General features: G+C 34.5%; 1 protein-coding gene and 1 long non-coding RNA gene across 2 annotated transcripts; one reads left to right on the forward strand and one right to left on the reverse strand.

The window, feature by feature from the left end:
- Nucleotides 1-10,524: 10,524 nt before the first annotated feature.
- Nucleotides 10,525-11,586, reverse strand: LOC112747938 (uncharacterized). The gene is made up of 2 exons (XM_025796145.1): nucleotides 11,129-11,586; nucleotides 10,525-11,047 (listed from the first exon to the last, which is right to left on the reverse strand). The coding sequence occupies exons 1-2, from the start codon at nucleotides 11,584-11,586 to the stop codon at nucleotides 10,525-10,527; spliced, it is 981 nt and encodes a 326-aa protein (XP_025651930.1).
- A 2,460-nt stretch (nucleotides 11,587-14,046) lies between these two features.
- On the forward strand, nucleotides 14,047-15,058 carry LOC140179598 (uncharacterized). Its single transcript, XR_011873163.1, has 2 exons — nucleotides 14,047-14,258; nucleotides 14,425-15,058. It is a non-coding gene; the product is annotated as an uncharacterized lncRNA (long non-coding RNA).
- Nucleotides 15,059-18,656: the final 3,598 nt, after the last annotated feature.

Raw genomic sequence — 18,656 nt, forward strand, 5'->3', positions numbered from 1 at the left:
AATATTTCTCTTTATAAAATTTAACATCCTTTATTACATTTCTCTTAATTGTAAATTCCTCGAGCCCTTGATAAAAACGGCTAGTTTCAAATCTGTTCAAGTTTCATTTTTTTTTTTTTTTAACCAAAGATATGAGACTCGAACTCGCAATCTCTTATATGAGTATGAGGAGACTATGCCATTTGAACTATTACTCATTGGCTAAAATTTCGAATCCGCGACCTCTTAATTGAGTATGAGGAGTCTATGCCATTTGAGTTATAACTCATTGGCTAAAATTTAAAAAGATAGGAGACTCAAACTCGCAACCTCTTAATTGAGTATGAGGAGTTTATGCCATTTGAGCTATTACTCATTGGCTCAAGTTTCTCGAAAAAGTGTAACATCAATTCTTGATGAAATGCTTAATTATTTTAACTAGAATAAGAACGATGTTCAAGGATCTAAATTAAATATATTATATATAACATAAATTTAAAAGTGCTATATTATTTAAGGATTAATCAGATAATATATAAATTAATATTAAAATTAAATATTTGTTTTCAAAATATTCATTTAACAATTTGCACATAAATTATTCAACAAAAAATATAAAGATAAATATACAACGACAACATTTTGTAAAATTGACATTTTTTTTAATATTAGCTTGTGCATGTTTTCTAGTATTTTTATATAACATAAATATTTTTGTATACTTTATCATTTGATATAATCAATTCTAAGCAGATAAGTTTATATTTATTTATTGATGTGAATATTTTCTATAAACGAATTACGTGAAAATATATTCTTTATTTGTTTGCTTAGAAGATAGTATTCTATAATGTAATTTTAAAGTCTTCTTTAAGGAAAAAATAATTGAGAAAGAAAACACAAAAAAGCTATTCTAGTATAAAATTATAAATGAACTTTATTAATTATAATATATTAAAATGTATATTTAGTAAGCGGATTGTCACGGCCTTGGACACACTCCAACGCTACCGTGATGGCACTCGGACTTACTCAACCTCTTGAGCTAAGACCAAGTCAGCCTAACCCTCAATACTTAGCAAGAAAGCTAAGAATACAAGAGAACACAAGAGAAAGGAAGCTTTGGTGGAAGAACACTTTATTGCTCAAGTGTGGTTACAAATGATTCACACACCCAAACTCTAACTCTCATCCCTATTTATAGCCATCCACCTCCTCAATGGATGGTTAGGATTAAATCTAATCAACGGTCCAGATTAATCATCCAGAACCTTCTTTACAAATATCTATCCTACCACAACTCTCTAAATGTTTCTAGATTATTCCATATCACTCTTTATACTTCTATATACATTTACACTCTTCTAGAATACTCTATGACCTTCCAGAGTCTTCTAGAACCTTCTAGGGTATTCCGGGACCTTCTAGGACATTCTAGAACGTTCCGGAACCATCTAGAGTATTCTCAAACACTCCAGAAAACTATTCAAACACTGTTAAATCTAACCTTCTAAAATTTTCCATGACATTCTCCCACACCTAATGCGCAGACGTCCTCGTCGCGTTCTGTTCATGATAGCGCTCTAGGTGTTCTTGAAATTGCCACAGATTTTCGCGAGTTTCCCAGCTAGCTTCAGTTATCGGGAGCCCTTTCCACTTGATCAAGTATTGGATACTTGGTGGTACTCCTCTTTGTCACACGACGCGATTAGCTAGGATCTCTTCGATTTCTTTGTCAAAAGATCTAATCACCACAGGCGGAGCACGACTCGAGTTACCTCTACTCGGTTCGTCTTGGTCCGCATGATATGGTTTAAGCATACTCACATGGAAGACTGGGTGGATCTTCATAGAGGGAGGGAGTTGTACTTTATAAGCAACCTCCCCAACACGTCCAATGATCTCAAATGGTCCTTCGTATTTGCGGATTAAACCCTTATGAACCTTGCGAAAGGCTTTGAATTGTTGTGGAAGAAGTTTGATCATTACCTTGTCTCCCACTTGATAGCTTGCATGCCTCCTCTTCTTATCTGCCCATTTCTTCATCCTCTTGGCAGCTTTGTCGAGGTAAGAACGAGTGACATCTGCTTGTTCTTCCCATGACTTAATCATATGATAAGCTCCAGGGCTCTTCCCTGAGTAAGAGGAAGAAAGAGAGTGAGGCGTAAGCGGCTGTTGTCCAGTCACAATCTCGAACGGACTCTTCCCTGTAGACTCACTCCTTTGCAAATTGTATGAGAACTGAGCAATGTCGAGGAGTTTTGTCCAATCCTTCTGATTAGCGCTCACAAAATGCCTTAAGTAACACTCGAGTAAGGCATTCACTCTCTCAGTCTGCCCATCGGTTTGAGGATGGAAGCTTGTTGAGAAATGAAGCTCCAACCCAAGGAGTTTGAACAACTCTGTCCATAGTCGTCCTGTGAAGCGTGGATCTCGATCACTAATGATGCTCTTAGGCAATCCCCAGTACTTCACCACATTCTTGAAGAATAGTCGTGCTGCTTCCTCTGCAATGCAGTCAGTAGGGGAAGGTATAAAGGTAGCATACTTCGAAAATCGATCCACTACCACGAGAATAGATCCAAACCCCTCGGACTTCGGTAAGGCAGAGATGAAATCTAGAGAGACACTTTCCCACGGTCGCTCTGATGGAGGCAGAGGTTCCAACAACCCACTTGGTGTCTTGTTTTCAATCTTATCTTGTTGGCACACAAGACAAGTCTTCACATAGCTCTCCACTTCAGCTCTCATTTGAGGCCAATAATAAGAAGATTCAATGAGTGCTAAGGTCCTTCGCTGACCTTGGTGACCAGCCCACTTGGTGTCGTGGCATTCTCTTACCAACTTCCTTCTCAGATTGTCCCATTTAGGAACGTATAGTCTTCTCCCTTTTGTGTAGAGAAGGTCGTTTTCTAACCAAAATCTTTTGGTCTTACCTTCTCTAGCCAACTCCACCAATTTCTTGGCTAGTGGGTCGTGATGCAACCCTTCCTTGATGGTATGCATAATATCTCCTTCAACCATAGAAATGGCCGACATCCTGTATGGTTTTGAGATAGGCGGTTTCGTTCCTAACTCCAATTCAATGTTGTCATCCATCTTTCTTCTAGGTGGTGACTGCTTTGGCAACTCGGGAGGCATCACATCCTTATTTTCTTCAATGACTTCCTTGATTTTGGGAGGAACGTCTTCTCTTTTGGATATTGACTCCTCTTGTAATAGAGCCAAATATGTAGTCTCTCCCTTCTTGAAACCTTTCTTGAGTTGCATGGTCGAGAGCATCGGAATTCCTCCAGCCTTTGAGACTGTAGGGACCATGCATGGAGACCCTTTCTCCATGACGCATACTATATTGTAGTATGGCATAGGTATTATATTTGCCTTCCTTTGCAAATCGAGCCCGATGACTATTTTAAAATCGTCCATGGGTGCTACTGAGAAATCCACAAGGCCCTTCCAAGAACCAAGAGTCATCTCAACCCTTTTTGCTACTCCCTTAAGGGGTTCACCCTTGGTATTCACGGGTTTGAACCAGCCATTCTTTTCGGTGATCTTCAACCCAAGCCTCTTTGCTTCATCAGGCGTGATGAAGTTGTGTGTAGCACCAGTGTCGATCATAGCCATGACAGGTTTTTCATTGACAAAGGCTTTGACATACATCAAGCCTTTCTTTTCTGCAGTACTTGCCTCTTTGGTCTTCACAGCATTTATGTGTTGGATAGATCCAACACACTCAGTTACTTGAGTTTGAGCTTCTCGTTCCTCAGCAATAGATGCCAAAGTCCCTAGCTTGGGACAATCCTTCATTTGGTGCGGTCCCTTGCACACGAAGCATCCTCCTTTGGGCACGAAAGCCTTCTTTTTTTCTTCGTACTCTTTCTTTGAAGAGTATTTTCCTTCTTTCTTGGTTGAGAAGCTCTTCCCCTTGTCTCCCCCACCTTTAGCAGAACTAGGCTTGGAGGAAGACTTAGGTTTAGAGTCTCCCCTATGATACTCAGTGAGTGATTCGGCCACCACGATGGCCTCATCAACATCCTTAACATTCCTTCTTTGTAGTTCTTGCTTTGCCCAAGGTTGGAGTCCATCAATGAAGAAGAACAATGCATCCTCTGATGCTAAGTTGGGGATTTGAAGCGTGAGAGTAGTAAACTCCTTTACGTAGTCGCTAATCGTACTCTTGTGCTTCAACTCCCTCAACTTCTTCCTTGCTTCATAAACCACATTCTCAGGGAAGAATTGTCTTTTCAATTCCCTTTTGAAATCTTCCCATGTGGCTATGTTGCAAGTGCCCTTTTCCATATCTACGCACTTTCTCCTCCACCACAAAGTAGCATTATCAGAAAGGTAGAGAGCTGCAGTGCGTACCTTTATTGCTTCTTCGACCACCCCTTGGCCTTCGAAGTACCTCTCCATTTGCCATAGGAAGTTCTCCACCTCGCGAGCGTCCCTTACGCCCTTGAACTCCTTTGGCTTGGGGAGATCAATCTTTGTCGTCTCCCTTATAATGGTTGGTCGAGATTTCGCCTCCTCGAACCAAACTCGAACTTCCTCAAATAGCTTTAAGGAATTCTCAAGCTTCTCTTCAATTTGGAGCATGCTTTCTTTGAAAGCATCTAGTTCTCCTAATACGTGAGCCTCGAGGGTCTCCTTGTCATGTTCTATCCTTTGGAAGCGCTCATCCATAGAGGATAGAACATTTTCCAACATAGAAACTCTTTCTTCTAAGAAGTTAGAGTCTTTACCTCTAGGCTCACTTGAAGAACGGACCTTCTTGCCTCCCCATTGAGAAAGAATAGTATCCCTTCCCCTTTGAGACTCAACATGCTCCATGGTGATACTAGAAGCCATTCCCACAAGCGACTTGTGCTCCCTCTCGAACCTTGCTCGGATACCAAATTGTCACGGCCTTGGACACACTCCAACGCTACCGTGATGGCACTCGGACTTACTCAACCTCTTGAGCTAAGACCAAGTCAGCCTAACCCTCAATACTTAGCAAGAAAGCTAAGAATACAAGAGAACACAAGAGAAAGGAAGCTTTGGTGGAAGAACACTTTATTGCTCAAGTGTGGTTACAAATGATTCACACACCCAAACTCTAACTCTCATCCCTATTTATAGCCATCCACCTCCTCAATGGATGGTTAGGATTAAATCTAATCAACGGTCCAGATTAATCATCCAGAACCTTCTTTACAAATATCTATCCTACCACAACTCTCTAAATGTTTCTAGATTATTCCATATCACTCTTTATACTTCTATATACATTTACACTCTTCTAGAATACTCTATGACCTTCCAGAGTCTTCTAGAACCTTCTAGGGTATTCCGGGACCTTCTAGGACATTCTAGAACGTTCCGGAACCATCTAGAGTATTCTCAAACACTCCAGAAAACTATTCAAACACTGTTAAATCTAACCTTCTAAAATTTTCCGTGACAGGATGTTGTTGTGCCAAATTTGAGCGTGTTTGGAGATATTTTAGATAATTCATTTGAGAGATTATGAGATAAAGTAATTAAAAAAATATTATTGAATAATTTAAATAGATCAACTAATATATATTTTGAATATTTGTAACTGAAATCGTTATTATCGCAATTTTAATATACATGTTCATTGTATTTAGCCGTTATTTTTTAATTTAATTGAATAATGATATGTATTAAATTTAATTGATTAAGAAAATTAAAGTTTTAATTTGTTGTGTCCATTTAGTGGCATATCATTCCTATGTAAAAATATAATGACTGGCAGGATTCGGTTTTCTGACAAAAAATTTGTCGGTAAAAATTAGAGGGAAAATGAAAAATTGACACGATAATTACCGTCAGATTTAGGATCGAATTTTTTTATGGTAAATCGAATTAGTGTAACGCTACGTTTTGGTCAGTCGCTGATTCATTAACGTTAGATATATCCACCAGTAATTTTGCCCTAAATTAGAACTGAAAACCCTTTCCCCCTTCATTTCAAATTACACACACTTTCTCTGTCTCTCTCCTCACCTTCTCGCCTCTCACTCTCTCTCTAACCCTCTTGTCTCTTCCATCTCCGGCAGCCCCTCCCCCCTCATTTCAAATTACACTCTCTCTTCTCACCCTTTCGTCTCTCACTCTTTCCCTAACCTTTTCGTCTCTCCCATCTCCGACAACCCCCTCCTCCAATAGCCCTCTCTCGTTGTCCGTCTCTCTTTCAAGCGAGCTTTGACGCAACTTCGACGATCGATGTCCGCCATCTCTAGTTTTGGCAACAACATAGTGTCACTGCAACTCCTTTTCCTTTCTTCATTTTCTTTTTGTTTTTTCAATCCAGGTTCTTAATCAAATCTCTTTATTAATTCTATTTTGGTTAATTTTAGTTTCATTAGTTTGATTTTTAGTTAGTTAGCTTAGTTAGAGTTATTTTATATTTTAATAGATTTAAGTGGTTAAGATATGATTAGAATAAGTTACTAGGTTTTGAGACTGCTGGAAGTGTTTGGAATTTTCTTATTTTTAATGAATATGTTACTGGAACTATTTAGTTAAATGCTTGATTGTGTTAATGACTTCCCTTACTAATGCCTGTTTTGCTGAAAATTTGTTGTAAAATGGGTTGAATGGTGTTGAATTTACTGAGTTGTAAATTACTATTTGGTTGGTTTGATCTTGCATATTTGATATTCATGCACACTAAGTGTTTGTGAAATTGCCTTTATAAGCATTTTTTATTTGGGTAAAGTATACTTTTTGTTCCTAAAATTTGGCAAAAGTTTCAAAAATATCCTTAAGTTTTATTTTGTTTTAATTTTGTCCTAGAAGTTTTCGATTTGCATCAAATATACCCCCGACGGCTAAATTTTCAAAAATTTAAGACCAATCTAACAATAATGCATGAAAATGATATTTGATTTGCTTATGTTGAGAGTTGTTCTTATGAGATTGTTATTGAATTGATCTTAAATTTTTTGAAAAATTACCCGTCAAGGATATATTTGATGCAAATCGAAAACTTTTGGGACAAAATTGAAACAAAATAAAACTTAGGCGTATTTTTGAAACTTTTATCAAACTTCAAGGATAAAAAATATACTTTACCCTTTTTTATTTTTATCATATGGTTTGAATTAATTATATATATATTTAGACAATTGATTAAGCATGATGCATTTTGTTACTTGGTGATGCTTGTTCATATTGATTATTGCTTTAATTATCAAGTTTGTGCACTTTAGCCTTGTGGTCATACTAGAACCTAAATTGTTTGAACTTGCCTTTAACATCTTTATGCACTTATTCATTTGGCATATTGTGTTGAAATTGTAAAGTTGGATTGTGAGCTCGCCTATTAACATCTTTTTAAAAACTTTTCAAGTTATATTGAATCATGATTGCTATGTACTTGATTTCAATTAATGTGTTTCTCTTACTAAGTTATATAGCATTCATATTTTTTTTTGTTTTAACTTGCGAATATCCTTTGTTTGTCTTTATATTGTTTTTGTGACCTATGTGTATGTTTGCTGGTATTCTCTTTGCAAACATGATGACAAACAAAGGTGTCACGAATTGGCCTCGTGACTGTAGTAAAGGGAGGGTGTCTACTGATACCCATGGGACTTCTCAGTCGTCGCTCTCTACTCCGACTACTCCTGGAACTTCACAGGCAATGGGTGCTACAAGATCAGCCGTTCATCATGGTCCTTGACCCCAACTATGTAGCTCCTTCTGCTGCGCCACCCCCGCTACCAGAAAGTTATCCGGCTGCTGATAAACCCCAATTTTGTGGTTTATCTTATGCTTAATTTAGGGAATTTTATCAACTTATCTCATATTTATTCAATGAAATAGCATGGTTTTGCAATTCTCCCTAAATTCGTGCTTAAGAGTGAAAACATGTTTTTTAGTCCTTAAAATAGCTAAATTTAATTCACTTTAATTCCATTCGACGCCTTGATATGTTTGTTGAGTGATTTCAAATTCATAAGACAAGTATTGGATGGAACAAGTGAAGAGAAAAACATGCAAAGTGGAGAATTTATGAAGAAATGAGCATTTGGAGAATTCAAGGCCACGCGCACGCGTGACATTGATCATGTGACCTCAGTAAAGTGAATTCGTTGGGGGCGATTTCTGAGCTTTCTAGGCCCAAATCCAACTCATTTCTGAGACTATTTCATGCAGAATTCAAGATGGGTCAAGGGGGAGCAATTAGATTAGCTTAAGACCATGTAAGTTAGTTTTCTAGAGAGAGAAGCTCACTCTTCTCTCTAGAATTAGGGTTTTAGGTTAATTGCATCTTAGATCTAGGGTTTAATTCTTGCTTTCATTTACTTTTTCTTGCAATTTATTGTTCTTTCATCCTAGCTTTTCTAGTTTTACTTGTCATTTTCTTTATTTTATTTCTTTTATGTTGATGAACTCTTGTTACTTTGATTTTTCTTTAATGCAAATTGATGTTTTATGTTTATTTTATGTTCTTATGGTTAATTGCTTTGTTTATTGTTGATTCCTTGCATTGGGTAGTTGTAGATTTTATTATTCTTGTAATTTTATAATGTTTTCCTTTTATGCCTTTCAAGTGTTTGACAAAATGCTTGGTTAGATATTAGAGTAGTTTTTGAGCATTCTAGGCTTGGAAAAAGGAATTAGATGCTCTTGAGTCATTAATACCCAACTTATGTTGGTGATCTAGAGTTGTTAGTTAATATTATTTCTATTGACTCTAATCCCTTGCTAATTCAATTAGTAAGTTGATTAGGACTTTTGGATTGAGATTAACTAGTCTTATTTGACTTTCTCTCATGTAAAGATAACATTATACCTTCTTTCAATGTTGGAGATGACTAAATAGGATTAGCTCTTGTTAATCATTGTATGATTATTAATGACTATGATAGAAAGCCTAATACTCTCGGTTATTTTTATTGGGTTGGACTTGTGACAACCAAAAATTAAACTTTGATTGAGTATTACTTGTCGGTTTGAAACTATACTTGCAACGAAGTTATTTCCTCTAATCGAGAAGAAAATTTCCTACCAACAGTTTTGCACTTTCAACTGCTTCAGCAGAGTAGACTCCTCCACCACCTCCACCCACTTAGTAGCCCACTACTTTGACGATGACGGCACCTCCAAGGATGGATTTTCTCATCAATAGCGTTAGAAAATTTTAATGAATTGGAACGGATTTTCTCAACAATTTTTAATTATTTTATTAAGTATAATCTTTTTAATTATATACTTTTTTAATGAGATTAATATATATATATATATATATATATATATATATATATTAAATGATAAAAGATCGCATTTGACAAAATAATTAAATGAATTTCATTTAGGTGATAAAAAATCACACTTGATTATTTGTTGAACACACCTATAATGAAGAAGATTCAAATTTTATTTAACAAAATTAACACAGATTCGAGTTTAATCATTATAAAAATGCTAACATGACATATTTTGTTGTCAGTATGCATAATTCTCTCTTCTCGACTTATTTAGAAAAGTATCTCTTCTTTGTAATTATATAAAAATTAGTATTTAATGAATAATTATACTAATGGTCAATCATTTCAATTATAAATCATTCTAATTCTAATTATACTCGTTGTCAACATTTTTATTGTCAATTATATATAATTAATATTTATATGATATTTAAATTTATAACTTTGTTATGCACGTGTTTATTAATAACACATATATTATTGAACATTCCCATAATTAATTTCATGTGACTAAATGTTATATATAGTATTTTTTTTATCGTTCACATGAGTCTAAGTTTTAGAGTCGACGTATTTTGTTTAATTTCTTAATTTATTATTCTTCTTTGAGTGCTTCATAGAATAAGAATGTATCCTTCTTTTTTCATCAAAGTTTATCCTTTTAAGGTATAAGTTATAATATTTTTAGGATAAAGTATATTTTTTGTCCTTGAAGTTTATTAAAAGTTTCAAAAATATTCCTAAGTTTTATTTTGTTTCAATTTTGTCCCAAAAGTTTTCGAATTACATCAAATATACTCCTATATTTATATCCCAGAAGTGAATGTACAAACGATATTTGATTCTACCTTTGTTGTAGCCTTAAGTTATAATCAACATAAACAAGGTCATTAAGTTTTTTATACTCTAACAGATTCCTTTTCTTTGAGTGAATGTGTTCAAAAATGCTCCAGATACACTCACAACCTAAAGAACTACAAGTTTGACTCAAAACACAAATCGCTAACTTTTGCAAGTTTGGTGCTCCACATCCATAAGATTCCCACCATTGATCTTAACATAAAAAGAAAATAATATCTCACAATCATAGAAGACTATTTTTAATAAGAAATTTACCAGGCATCACTGTGCTTTGCTCACGTATTGCAAACTGCCTTCCAAGGTCTTGTTCAACATTCTTAAAGATTCTCATCTCACTTGTCAATTTAGAATTTAAATCTGCATCACCGTAAGCATATCTCTCAATGACATCTAGTAGGCCAGAAGTTGTTTGCTTGTGCTTTTCAAATTTTCCAGCATTAAATCGAAAAGCTGGATTTAACTAATAACCAGCAGCATGAAGGTTTTTTCGAAGTTGTGAATCCCAACGTGTATCTAAAATCTTCAAATAAGGATCAACAATCCTCTTTCTTTTTTGAAACCTTTTCACCATCTCTTCCCTAGCCTTATAAATAGCTTGATAAAGGAAACTCATTGCAGCTCTATCTTTACTATCTATAATACCCAATACACGAACAAGTGGCTCAGTAAGCTTAACAATATCAATACATTGATTCCAAAATTTAGAATCTAAGACTTGATCCACAAAATTTTTAGTTTTGGATTCTTTAGAATAAGCTGAGCTTGTCCATTTTCTAGATGTCACCATAGCTCTGAGTACATCCTTTTGAGCTAAAATACTTTGCAAAGCAATGAAATTAGTAGCAAACCGAGTTGGAGCTGGACGAAGTATTTCTCGTTTACCTGTGAACTTTTTCATCAAGTATAAAGTATGGCAATGATTATTGATATACTTCGTTATCATTGAAGCTTGTGACATAGTTTCACTCACTTCCTCTAACTTTCTAACATCTTTAAACATCAAATTAACACAATGTGCTGCACAAGGAGACTAATACAATCTAGGAAACTCCGATTCCAACAACCTTCTAGCAGCAACATAATTTGCAGCATTATCCGTCACTACATATACAACATTCTCAGGACCAACAAATAATACAACATCCCTAAACAACTTAAACAAAGCATTAGCAGTTTTCGAGACATGAGAAGCATCAACTGACTTTAGAAAAATAGTTTCTTTAGGGCAATAAACCAAGAAATTAATTAAAGTATGCCTACAATGATGAGTCCATCCATCGGCCATGATAGTACATCCAGTTTGTTTCCAAATCTCATGATAATATTCACTCATTTTCTTTACATCTTCAACCAATTTACTCAACAAATGTCCACGAACTCTTCCATAATTTGGCCCTTTATAACCTGCACCCATGTTTGCAATAGCATCGATCATTGGCAGATAATAAGCTGAATTAACCGTATCAAATGGCATAGAGGCATCCGTCATCCATCTCGCAAGAGCAATATCACACTTCTCCATAATTTCTTTGCTTTGGAGAACATTTTTGATAGTTGGTTGAGCTCTAGGTGTTGTTGCCGATGGAAAAAAATATTGTAATCCGTTAAGTTGTTTTTCTTTTCTAGAGCTAGGTGCTGGAAGCCTTGATTTTTGTTGTTGTCGCATCTCATTACGTTCAATCTCATCAAATTCTTTTTCAACTTCATCACAAGCATTATAACTTTCTGTATATTCTTCTTGAGTTTTTCTTTTCTTAGTTCGAAGATCTTCAATGTTTTGATTTAATTGGTGTCTCACTACAGCTGGCACCTTTCGACATGCCTCAATATCTCAACCTTTTCCAACCAAATGATGCTTAACCCAGTTAATTCCTCTATCCCTAATAAACTTCTCGCAATAAATACATAACAGAACAGTTTTTTCTTTATCCACAACTTGTTTACAATGGTCCCATGCAGGATCAGTTTTTCCTCTATTGCTATTTTTTTGGGTTCCAATGGTTGCATCAGGAGTTGATCCTTGTTTTTAGAAAGTTGGTGTTTCTGATGGTATATTTGATGAAGCCATCCTAAATTTCTAATCAACCAAGACTAAATGACTAATCTACCAGAATAATATACAATAATAACTACTAAGAATAATATACAACAACAATCAAATATAACAACAATATATTACATATAACAAGAATATATTATACTATAATCAACAATATATTACAACAACAACATAAAACAAAAAATCGAACAATCTAACAGAAATCAACAAGTTATAAACTTATAATCAACTAAATATAGTCAACATAGATAATCAACATCCTTAATCAGTTAATTCTAACTGAAGTACTAAATTATTGAAAATTTGAAATACTGAATAACTTAAAAAAAAATAAAAATACATACCTTATGGCTGATGCAATGCCCGCAGAGAAGAGGGAGACCAGAGAAGAAGCACGGCACTGACAATGACGACAGGGACGATTGGACGACCGGACCGGAAAAAAGGAGGACGACGATGGACACACAGCGGCCCAGGACAGGAGGTAATGAGCCGAGCTACACAGGGGCCACCGAGACGACGACTCTAAATAATAGTAGCCGACGACGTCACACCGTTTGGTGGAGGTGGCGCTGGCTGTGGTCGGGACCGTCGGGTGGTACGAGAAGGGCTGAACGCCTGAACCTAAATGGGTCTCTCTCAGTCTCAGCTGTTTGGGACTTTGGGTGTGGGAACTAGGAAGTGGGAATCGAGCTAGGGTTTCAGGCTTTCAGCCTTTCATTTTTTTTTAAATAATCAAAACGATGCTGTTTCACTTGAAGAAAAAAAATTAGTCCAAACCGGTCTGAGTTTGACCAGTTTTTCAAACCCGTCCCGTCGGTTCATCGGTTTTTGTCAAATCTGGCCTGTTCAAACCAGATCTTTTCGGCTCTCTTCCTTGTCTGGTCAGCTAGTTCACTCAAACTGGCTTTATTACCGGTTCATCGGGTTTCTGGTCTGATCAGCCAGATCGGTCCTGTTCTGATAACACTGATTAAAAATTCAAATATATCTCTATTTGAAAAAAAATATCTTAAAAAAGAATTTATGATATGATCAAAATTAAATAAGATTGGTTCATACTAATTAATCATGAATATCATTTTGTAATCACTTGAAAACTCTCAAATTATGGCAAATCATTTTTTGCTTGGAACAAAAAAAAAAAAAACTCTAAAGAGAAAAGAGTTATACCGTTCATATATAAATTAGTTAGTTTAAATATATCTTGATGATTTTTTAGAAATAAAATTTTGTATTTTTAATTTACAAATATAATAGAACTTCTAATTGGGAAAGAAAATTTAAAAATCTATAATAATTTAATAGTGTGGTATTTTTATTGTGCTTGAACTTGATGAGTGTAACAAATTAAAATAATTTAAAAATATTTTTAAATTTGATGTAAAAAGTTGTTTTTAGATTTGTTTTAATGTGTTATAGGTATAGACCTAAGTTGAGATTTATATTTTATGAGAATTTTACAAAATAATTCATCAAGTATATATAATCGTGTAAATAGAAAATATGTTAAACAAAATAAATATATTTATAAATAATTTTCGTTAAAAACATATTTCAAACATAAATATAAAGAAATAAATATTTCTTGTATATTGCAGAGATACATTAACTAGTTAATTGATTATTTTCAATAAAGATGGAGATCTTGCTCTAATTGATAGAGAAAAATATGAGTTAAGTTTTAAAGTAGTCTCTGAAGTTATACTCGATTCTCAAAGTGATCCCTGAAATGAATAATTATCTAATTTTGTTCTCAAATTTACACTTTGGAACTCATAGTAGTCCATAATCTACTTTTGGTCCATGTGTTGCAATAGAAAAACTAAGGTGGACACATGGCACTCCCAAAATGATGCCCAACACCTGAACCCTCTCTCATTTTCTCTTTCTTCATTTCTCTCTTAACATTCTTAGAAAAACCTTAAAAATTAATAATAATTTTTTTTTTCATATTCTCCTACAAATTCTACAATTCCAAAGTCAATCATCCCAATCCAATTTCAAATTATCGATCTCCATGCCCCTCATCTCTTTCATTCAACTCTTCAAGCCACATACCTATGTTGTTCGAAATCGAGGTTGTCGAAGCGGTTCTCAACAACTGTATTGTGATAACTCAGTACATCATTGAGGTTTTTTTTTCATCAGTTTGTTGATTTTTTTTTATTTTTTATTCTTTTTACATTTTTCTAAGCTCTACCTCGAGCTCTTGAAGCTTTTTTTTTTTTTCGATTCATTGCTATGTCCTACATTTCTTGAAAAGCGTTGATTGTATCAGTGTTTACTCTTGAATTGTAGGAGCTTATGCTTTTTTGTTCTTGGAGCTATATAACAGAAATCAATGATGATGGTTTTAGAATTTGTATGGTAAATGAAATTTGATGGAAATGGAAATTGAGTATGACCAATCATTTGTTGTTGTGATTGGTAGCACGGGAGAGATGTTAATGTCAAAGATCATATTGGCCAAATTTAATTGCTAGAAAAAGATGTTGTTAAGGAATTGAAAAAAAAAAACTAAGCATATCAGCGCCATTGAAGAGTATGAGAAGAAGAGGGACAAAAGTTGAAGTTTTAATGTTATGGAGAGAAGTTTATATCATCAAATACATCATACAACATCATTCCATGCAAGAGGTGTTAATCATATACAACGTCATTTTGGAAGCACCAACGCGACAGAATTAGTCCACTTCAACTTTTCAATTATAACATATGAACGGAAAGTAGTTTAGGGGCTATTATATATGAGTTTTAAAGTGCAAGTTTGGGGATAAAATTGGGTAATTATTAATTTTAGGGACCACTTTGAGATTCGAGTGTAACTTTAGGGACTACTTTGAGAGTTAACTCGAAAAATAGAGTTGCATATTGAATGATTATGGTGACTGATTTAGTTATGTTATAACAAATCTCAAGTTGCAATTAACAATTTTGTATAGGATAAAAATTATGATTAAAATTAGAATTTTTTATTAAAAAATTATCAATTATATTCGATCATCTTAAAATTTACATAAATTGTGCAAGAAAATCATTTTTTTCGATAAGTAAATGAGATCTGCGTGGCGTATCACCAATTGATAAAAAAAGATGATGGGAACACTGAATCATTCATCTTAAAGTTTTCTTTTTGGGGTCAAAACTTTATATTTTTTACAGCAATAATGCTTCGCATTCATGTAATTTTACTAACTAAGTCCAACCAAGTTATTTTTCTTTACGCGCGCGCGCCACCTTTCATGCTTTCATAACCTGCTTTTAACGTAAACCTCTTCAACTAAAGCTTTCTCTTCAACATAAAGCTTCTTTCTTCATTCTTCTTCAACGTAAAGCTTCTCTTCTTCTCTGATTTCTTTGATTTTCTTCTTCATTTTCTTTTTCATTTTCTTTTTTGTTTTCTTCAACGTAAAATCTCGTTGTTTTCTTCGTTTTTGTTGTTTTCACATTTTGATCTGTTGGATTTGAATAGTGTATCAAAATAATAAATGATTCAAGTTCAAATCAGTTGAATGAGAACGATTTGGATTATCTTCTGAATTGAATCAAGTAGACGAGGTTTGGATTATTTAATTTTGAATTGAATGAAATAGAATGCAATTGCTAAATCCAGTGTTGTTGATAAACACAATTTTTGGTTCATTTGGTATTATATAATAGTTTTGTTTTGAAATATTTTCGGTTCATTCTAGAACGCATGTGTTTATGAATTCGAATTTATATAATGAACAATTTTTTGTTCATTATGATAGTATTTCGATTCATTCTTCAACAATTTTGAATTTAATAGAATGGAATGGAATGCAATTTAATAGAGTTTGGATAGAATGCAGGAATTTCTGAATTTACAGAATGCACATGTTTCAGTTCATTGGTTATTACACAATGGTCTTGTTATGAAAATATTTTTGATTCATTTTACAGTCCAAGTGTGTTGTTGATGAATAATTTGTCCCAAAGGTTGGGATGATTTTCAAGACACCTGAAGAAGCTGGAAAGTTCTACAAAAATTATTCCAAATTTGCTGGTTTTTCTACGAAAATAAGGAACACCATTCGGAAGGGAGATGAAATTAAGAATAAACTAATTACATATAGTAGAGAGAGGAAGTGGAAATCCAAGATATCTCCAACTCTGAAGACAAACTCCTTAGCTATAATAAACTGTCCAGCCAGGATTTATGTACATATATTGAAGGACATTGGTCTTTAGATCATTTCTAAAGTTGTTCTGAATCATTACGCCCTTGCTGTCCAGACCGAACAGAGATGCTTAAACAACACAGGAGCTAAGCATGTTTGTGCGTCGTACCATTGAATACAACGAAATCATACCGAGTAAAATATATTAGTCATTTGTAGCAGCAGCGGGCGGTCATCACGAACTAAGCTTTAGTGAAAAAGATGTGAGAAATTACATTACAAGGGAAGTACGGAACGTTTTTGAACAATATAATGCCAAAAAATTTGGCAAGTACTTATTAAGAATGAAAGAGAAGAATCAAAATTTCTTTTTTAAGCTTAACCTTGAAGCTGATCACTCTATCAAAAATGCATTTTGGGCCGATGCAAGAGTAGGGCTGCATATGAGTATTTTGGAGATGCTATTTCATTTGATACCACTTACAACATAAATAGGTTTTCGGTTCACTGTGATTTAGTATTCGGTTCATATGACTAACAAATTTCGGTTCATAACTGTTGGTCTCTATTTTGCAGGTATAATCTGGTTTTTGGTTCTTTTGTGGGTGTGAATCACCATGGTCAGTCGACACTTCTCGGATGTGCTTTGATGAAAAATGAGGACATTCAGTCATTCAAATGGTTATTCGAATGTTGTCTTCGTTGTATAGGAGGAAAGGCACCAAAAGGGAATCTTACCGATTAATGCGCGACGATACAAAGGGCTATTAAGACTTGTATGCCAATAACAATTCAACGGTAGTGCATTTGGCATATCATGAAGAAGATCCCCAAGCAAATTAAATGGCTACAAGCGACACGAAGAAATTGAACAAGAGATGAGTCATGTTATTTGGAACTCGTTTACAAAAGATGAATTTGACAGAAAATGGAATAATTTTCTCACGAAGTATGGTGCTGGAGGCAATAAGTGGCTTTCAGGTAACCGAGATTTAATTCAAATTAAGTTATTATTTTTTCGGTGAAAATGAGTATAACTTTCGGTTCATTTGTGTGTCTGATTTTGATTCATTTGCAGAGCTATTTGAAGATCGTCATTTATAGATTCTAGTTTATCTCGATCACCACTTTTGGGCCGGGATGAAAAGCACACAAAGGAGCGAGAGTATGCATGATTTTTTGACAAGTTTATCACATGCAATAGCTCCTTGATTCAATTTGTGAAGCAATATGATAATTGTCTAGGAAGCAGAAAGCAAAGAGAGAGAGAAATTGATGCTGCAGATTTTCATACCGTGATACCTTGTGTAACAAAATCATTAATAGAGGCTCAATTTCAACACGTGTATACTCACGAGAAGTTCAGGAAAGTTCAAGTACAATTCAGAGGAAAGGTGAATTGCATAACAAGATCAATACATTTCACTTTAGGTTTTACGGCATATGAAGTTGTAGAGCAAGTTTTTAACTCCACATTCAACAAGTTTGTTGTTACATACGATGTGATATCACGCAAAGTAAAGTGCCAGTGCTTGTTGTTTGAGTCAAGGGGTATACTATGTCGTTATTCTCTGAGTGCCTTAAGCTTTGAGCGATTCGATAAAGTGGCACCAAAATATATATTGAAAAGCTAGAATAAGAACGTAACGAGGAGACACACACATATCAAGAGCAGCCAAGACGAGCCTCTATTGAGCCAAGAAGCAAGAGGTTTGACGATTTGGGGTTTCGGTCACATAATATCTGCGAATTTGCGTCAGAATCTGAGGAGTTGACTAAAATTATGCACCGAACTTTTGATAATGTCATGGCTGAGATGCAAAAATATCAAGCAAAAAAGTAAACATAAATATTCGTTATCTCATGAAGACGCTACGTTAAATTATGTTAACGACCTTCAAAGCTCCCCACGTGTTAGAACAAGAGGACGTCCTAAGAACAGACTGGGATCAAATATTGGAAAAAAAATCGCAAATACAACCAAAAAAAAAAAAATAAAAGCCAGCTTTAAGCAAGGTAACATTGATTTGCTTTTGATTAGGGAAAAATGCGTTTATTCAATTTGCTAATATATGATTTATTTTATTTTTGCAGTTGAACTTTTTAGATGGTGGATCAATAATTCAGTCAAGTCTCAGCCTTCATCATGCACAAGATATGAATTATCCTGAAGAGGATTATAGAAGTTTCAATTTTTATTAATATAAATTTTGATTCATGTATGACTAAATTTTGGTTCATTTAAGTTCTAGTCATATACGAGGGTCAATTTCTGATTTATCACTTTTTGGATTAGGTGTTTATTAGAATACATTTCGATTCATGTATGACTAAATTTCAGTTCATTTGAGTTCTAGTCATATAATGAGAGTTAATTTCTTATTGATG

This window comes from Arachis hypogaea, chromosome 15, assembly GCF_003086295.3.
Source record: "Arachis hypogaea cultivar Tifrunner chromosome 15, arahy.Tifrunner.gnm2.J5K5, whole genome shotgun sequence".
Lineage (NCBI taxonomy): Eukaryota > Viridiplantae > Streptophyta > Magnoliopsida > Fabales > Fabaceae > Arachis > Arachis hypogaea.

What these genes read in the sequence shown, in the direction of transcription:
- LOC112747938 (XM_025796145.1), bottom strand. Translation starts at nt 11,586, where the DNA reads ATGGAGAAGTGTGATATTGCTCTTGCGAGATGGATGACGGATGCCTCT. An exon ending in AATTATGTTGCTGCTAGAAG is followed by an intron (nt 11,048 to 11,128) that starts GTTGTTGGAATC and finishes TAAAGATGTTAG; the next exon opens with AAAGTTAGAGGAAGTGAGTG.